Source organism: Limanda limanda, chromosome 13 (assembly GCF_963576545.1).
Source record: "Limanda limanda chromosome 13, fLimLim1.1, whole genome shotgun sequence".
In the NCBI taxonomy this organism is placed as follows: domain Eukaryota; kingdom Metazoa; phylum Chordata; class Actinopteri; order Pleuronectiformes; family Pleuronectidae; genus Limanda; species Limanda limanda.
In genome coordinates, this window is record NC_083648.1 from 2379695 (window position 1) to 2386355 (window position 6661).

The 6661-nt window shown below is 41.3% G+C and overlaps 1 protein-coding gene across 1 annotated transcript; it reads left to right on the forward strand.

The window, feature by feature from the left end:
* The first annotated feature begins 1329 nt into the window (after nt 1-1329).
* On the forward strand, nt 1330-4155 carry LOC133018198 (cystatin-B-like). The gene is made up of 5 exons (XM_061084516.1): nt 1330-1398; nt 1508-1609; nt 2064-2201; nt 3138-3239; nt 4027-4155. Exons 1-5 carry the CDS (start codon nt 1330-1332, stop codon nt 4153-4155), a joined length of 540 nt encoding a protein of 179 aa, XP_060940499.1.
* The last annotated feature ends 2506 nt before the right edge of the window (nt 4156-6661 follow it).

A 6661-nucleotide genomic window follows, 5' to 3' on the forward strand; every position in this document is an offset into this window, starting at 1 on the left:
CAATTAATAATTTAATTATTTTTGATAGATAATTTTTATTATTTTAATAATCATATTTCATGATTATTAATAATTAGCCAACGTCAAGTCTACTCCTATTGCACAACACTCTGTTCCTTGTGTGTTATTTCTGTCTTCACTTCCTGTAGTGTGGACGGGCAAAAGCGCAGACATTTTAAGACAATGACCCACTCATCAACATTCACTTCATGATTGGTTCTTATCAGTCCTGACTCAGCTAACAGCGGTGAAGGCAAAGCTATGTAAACGCTTAATGTCAGAATATAGTTCCACCTCGTCGTCGTTCTGAAATTCACATCTTACAGCTTTGAGGTGTTTTTTGTAAACAGATGACAGGACGTACTTTGGTCTGCTCCTTCCTGAGTTGTTTGAGGACTGCCAGGTCCTCGCCGTCTTTTGCTCTTTCCTCACGCAGCTGTTCCACCACCGCAGATGTTTTGGCTATACAGCCCTTGATAGCTTGGTCTCTGCTCAGATGGGCCTCCATCATCTGTGTGGCGCACGGAGGACAAAAGATGCATTGTGGAGAAAACTCTGGAAGGGACACTGTGGAGGTTTATACTTCAGTCTCGGTCGTCACACTCACAGATTCATACAGTTGTTTGCATGTTTACGTGGCATTAACTTTGCCTGAGAAGGAAACTGTGGGCACGGTGGTGTTCAGTCCGTGGACGATGCGGTCGTCCATGGTGCACATCACCTTCAGCACCTCCTGAGAAACACACAGCGGGACACAGAGACACCCAGGAGCTTCAGGTCAACTCCAAACCATCCAAAACAAACATGTGTTTTTCATTTAAATGTATTTGAGGTGTCTCTCTGCTCTGGTGCACACATGGAAAGCCTAGGCAGAGAGAACACACCTCCACCTCCCTACCCTTCCGTGACAGAACATCTGAGGACAATGGGAGGAATTTCTGATGGTTGAGCACCTTTTTTCCAATGAACTCGTGGGTGTATCAGAGGTGTTGCCTCATCTTGATTTCCATGGAACTGATAAGCAACGATTTACTAATCAAATATAATGATGTGTAGTATCTCCAAATAATCACCTGTTAAAAACCAAATTTTAGATAGTTTCTTTAATAAATAATTGTTATCTCAAATGCATTACTCAAAATAATGACCTTGTCGATGAAACTAATGACAAAGTAAGTTGCGTACCATCCACCCCTCTCCCCTGCAGGTGGATGGTACGCTCCAAAACATCATGTGATCACTGACTTAAGGTGACTTCCTCGTTAAAAAGAATAAAAGACGCTTCTCGTTTGTTTATTGTTATTTTAGCTGCGATCAAGAGACGTGAAGATGTCTCGTCCAGGTGGACCCTCTGAGGTTTTGGAAGCAGATGGAAAGGTCGAGTTCATCTGTGACTTGGTGAGTAGAGAAACTATTGTTCCTCTCTCTTCTCTGTGATATATTCACACATGGACAGGGTTTCTGTTTTATTGTGTTGTTCTTGTTGTTGTCACTTCTTGGTGTGTAGATGAGGACCGAGGTTGAAGCAAGGACAGGGAAGAAGTACGACATGTTCAAAGCCGAGATGTACAAGACGCATGTTGTGGTCGGGACCAACTACTTCATTAAGGTAGAAGAAGAAGAACAAGTCCTGGAGGATGAGACACACAAATCATAGAAAATATCATCTTTAAAGGGGAAGTTCACCCAAAAACATTCACTGTTAACACACTCACCACTATGACGATCCAATACAATTGAAGTAATTGGTGACTACTTCTTCAAACGTTAAAAAAAACTACAGAAAACATAAAAGCGAACTTGAATGTCTGTAAGCCCAGACATTCAAGTTCGGTAGCGGAATTGGATTTGGCTGCAACACTGTTTACTTACTGATACTTACTGATATCCACTGAGGTGCCAGTGTTATAGAAGAAGATGACACAATGCTGCTGTTTACAGGGAGACATTCAACGACTAGATATTGCACCTAGTGGAACCAGATGTTTTTCTCAGAGGAGCAACACAAAGATGAACTCACATTCATCTGGTCAACACAAAATCTAACTCTTGTATCCTTGCAGGTCTATGTGGGAGGAGATGATCATGTTCATCTCAGCGTCTACCAAAAACTGCCATGTAATGGAGGAACCCTTGAGCTGACTGAGATTCAGCAAGGCAAAAGCCACCACGACCCCATTGAGATGAAAATGAAAAGGGAGGTAAGTCAACATGTATATGTATTACACTACATTAATTGAGCTGTATCTAGGTGTATATTTATAATAATAATGTGCCAGGTACAGGGGAGGTTTGGTACATTTAACAGTATACTACAACTACTACTACTAGTTCTACTTCTACTACAACTACTATTACTACTTCTACTTATTATAATAATAACAATAATACTAACATGGATAACCTTTTAAGAACATGTTTAAATGAACTTTTTGTCTGAGATGAACATTCCTCATTTGTCCCTTTTCGACAAATTTGTTGATGTAAAATTCTTTATTGTGTTTAAAATTGTTTTAATATATATTGTCCAGCTCTATACCACAACAAAGTCCGTAAGTAACTTTGAGGACTTATCGAGTGCTTATGTCATTTTTTTCTTGAATTATCTCTATTATTAAACTACGGATGATCAAATGTGTTTTCCCGGCAGTTTGGTGGTTTAGGTTTTTTTCCGTAGGGGGTGATAGGGTGGTGCCGGCATTATCTTCTTTCTTAGGACCAAAAATGTCTAGCTTCACCCCTGAACACAAATCCATGCATTTGTGAAGCGCTTTGAATCGTCTTTTGTCTGTAAACTTGCAATACCTGTTTCGGTCTTGGTTGAACACCTGTTTTCCAATGAACTCGTGGGTGTATCAGAGGTGTTGCTTTATCTTGATTTCCATGGAAATGATAAGCAATGATTTGCTAATCAAATATAATGATGTAGTATCTCCAAATAATGACCTGTTACAAACCAAATTTTAGATGCTAGGTGGATATACTGAAGCTCGCAAAGCAGATGGAGAAATCCAGAAGATCAGTGACGCTGTGAGTATAGAAACCATTGTTCCTCTCTGTTCTCTACGATCTATTCACATATGGAAAGGGTTTGTTTCATTGTGTTTTTGTTGTTGTTGTCACTTCTTGGTGTGTAGATGAAGCACGAGGTTGAAGCAAGGACAGGGAAGATCTACCCCATCTTCAAAGCCAAGTTGTACAGGACGCAGGTTGTGGCCGGGATCAACTACTTGATTAAGGTAGAAGAAGAAGAACAAGTCCGAGACGATGAGATAGACACACCATAGAAAATATCATCTTTAAAGGGACAGTTCACCCAAAAATGAACATTCACTCTTAACACACTCACCACTATGACGATCCAATACATTTGAAGTAATTGGTGACTACTTCTTCAAACGTTAAAGAAAACTACAGAAAACATAGAGGCCTCCATGCTGCTCCTGTGGTCTCATGTATAGTGTCTGTAAGCCCAGACATTCAAGTTCGGTAGCGGAATTGGATTTGGCTGCAACGCTGTTCACTTTCTGATACGCGTGTGTACTTAGTGTTGAGGTCATCAAGGTAAAGGTTTAATGCTCCACTGAGGTGCCATTGTTATAGAAGAAGATAACACAATGAGATTTCGATAACAGAGGACCAGTCAAACCTCCAGTGAGGAGAAACTCAGAGAGAGCAGCAAGTGCAACAGATAACTTGTTTACAGAGCACATCAAAAGAACAACATTTAAAACGACCAACCTCCATAAATGACGTGGGAAATGTGGATGAATGCTTTATTTTTATTTCATGTATTGGTGGAGGCGATTGACGATTTGGTTTGTGTGTGTGAAAATCACAGGATGGAAACATACTGCCTGACTCATAAAGTATAATTTTCAATGCAGCAGGCTGCTGTTTACAGGGAGACATTCAACGACTCAATGGTAAACTTAGTGGAACCAGATGTTTTTCTCAGAGGAGCAAAATGAAGATGAACTCACATTCATCTGGTGAACACAAACTCTAACTCTTGTTTCCTTGCAGGTCCAAGTGGGAGAAGAAAAATACGATCATCTCCAGATTTTCCAAGCACTGCCATGTGATGGAGGAACCCTTGATCTGACTGGCATTCAGCAAGGCAAAAGCTCCGACGACCCCCTTGTGCCTTTCTAGAGGGACCACAAACCAAACAAAGCATCCTATCAGTGCCTACAGGCTGTTCAATCAAATAATCTCACATTAACCCGGCTCTGTATCAAACAATGTTAACCTACATCTAATTATAAACTGTCTTAGTAGTGTAGCTCATGATGTAAGAAGAATGTCAAAAAAAATGTGTATGCCGTGAATTAAATAAAATATAATTGAATAAATCAGATTTGTTCTTGCTTTTGTTTCTGTGCGGGCGGGGGGTGGGTGGGTTAGGCCCAGCACAGACAGGGGCACTCAGAGAACACTTATTGTTATTATTATAAATTAGTTCATGTTATTAAAGTATTTATTAACAAGTTCTAAATGAAATATACTTGGGGTTCATTTCTCCAGGAAAGCCTTTATCTTTCAGCCTCTCTCTGTTCAATGCTTGTTTCGGTCTTGCTTGATTTCCAGTCAGCAGAACAGAAGCGTGGGTCTTAGAGCTCTGGGTGTTTTTCAGTATCCACAATAAGTTTTGTATCATCAACCCTTGATGAGTGGTCCGAAATGGGAAGAGTTATTAACCAGTGTGTGTGAGAGAGAGACAGAGACAGAGATTTGATTTTTGAACCCTTTATTTTCAAAATTTATACAAAAGTACTGTTAATGAATGGATACGAACAGTACGTTCAGAACAATATTAAAACCTACTCAGAAAGTCATATTAAAAATTAAAACATCCTCAACCACAGAACATACTACATCATTAAAACACCACTTTTTGATGAACCCATCCATGTCCTTCATTTCTTTAAAAAACCTAAAATCTACCCAGACTCTTGCTTTCAGTAGAGAAATAAAAACAGGAAGAGCTTCTTGTCCTGCCCTGTCCTATACTCTGTTCTTCCTGCTGCTGTAAGTTGACATCTTAGCTTCCCCTACCATCCAATTTAAAAGTTCCCATTTGTCTTTATTTGTTTTCTTATATCCTGCTCCTAAAATGAAGGCCCTTTTACTCCATGTCTCACCAAACTGTTTAAAAACCTTCTGCAGTGTATTAAAAAGGTCTAAAAGTCTTTTACATTCATAAAAAACATGGAAAACTGTCTCTGTTTCTCCACAAAACGGGCAATTGCACTTGACTGTTGGATTGATTTTTGATATAAAACTGTTGACCGCTATGGCTCCGTGTAAAATCCTCCACTGCAGGTCGCCAGTCCTCATCCTTAAAGGTGATTTGTATAAAACCCTCCACACTGGTTTGTCCTTGCTGTCCAGATCCAGTCTCTTCCTCCCCACTGTGTCAGGCCTCACATCCAGCTTAGTTTTGTTCAGGGTTAAAACACAACATTCATACATGGCTCTCCCTTTGGCTGTGTACAGGTCCAGTTGTTTCCATTCAGTTTTATTTAAAAAAGGTCCTGAGAGCCCATCCAGATTTGGGTTAAAACCTAGCTCCTGAAAACGGGTCGCTGTCATCAGGGGTTTCCGTTCCAGCAGAATAATCCTTTAGCATCTTCACCTCCTCGCCCGTGAGTCTCTTAATCCATTCGTTTAAAATGTGTTCTGCCTGTCGCCTGGATCTCTGCCCGATGAGGGACGCCACCGCCGGGATGTTGTTAAGTCCAGGACCTGCTGCATGGACCATCGTCTTCAAGGTTACAACTCCGGCGGTGCACAGCATGCTGGTGAGGCCTGCTGTGGAGCTGCTCTGGACATCCAGCCTGGCTCCGTTGATCAGCGGCTCTTCTAAAAGCCAGTGCAGAGAGTTTGTAGGTTCCAGCCTTTTCCATTTAAAAAGGTTCCATGTCTTAAAAAGTGACTGATAAAAAGGAGATAATCCATACAGTTTAAACAGCTTAAAATCCATTAAGAACAGTGGCATGTCTAAAACCAGCCCAGTTGCCCCCCTCAGGATGCTGCTTGTTACTTGTCTCCAAACAACATCCTGTGGACCTAAGAGATACTTCTGTAAAAACTGTAATCTAAAAGTGGATATTCTGCTTTGGATATGCACCAGCCCTTGCCCCCCCTCCTCCTTTGGTAAAAACAACACACACTGGGGCACCCAGTGCAACCTGTCCCAAAAGAAGTCTGTTAAGATTGCTTGTGTTTTCTGAATCAATCCTTTCGGAGGTTCCATGCATGCCAGCCGATGCCACAGAGCAGAAGCTACCAGGTTGTTTATTATCAGGGTTCTGCCTCTATATGACAATTGTGGTTTCAGCCATTTCCACTTGTTGAGCCTCCCTTTCATTTTGTCCACCACTCCCTCCCAGTTCTTCTGAACCATGGACTCATTGCCAACATAAACCCCCAGGTACTTGAGACCATCTCTCCTCCACATCAGCCCCCCCGGCAGACTGGGTAAACCCCCCTCCCACCTTCCAACTGCTAGCGCTTCACTTTTCCCCCAGTTCACTCGAGCAGCTGACATGATTTTAAAATCACTGACAATTTTTCCCAGTTCTTGGATGTCCTCCTGATTTTTTACAAAGACGATGATGTCGTCTGCATATGCTGATAAAATGTGGCTTTTTTTAAA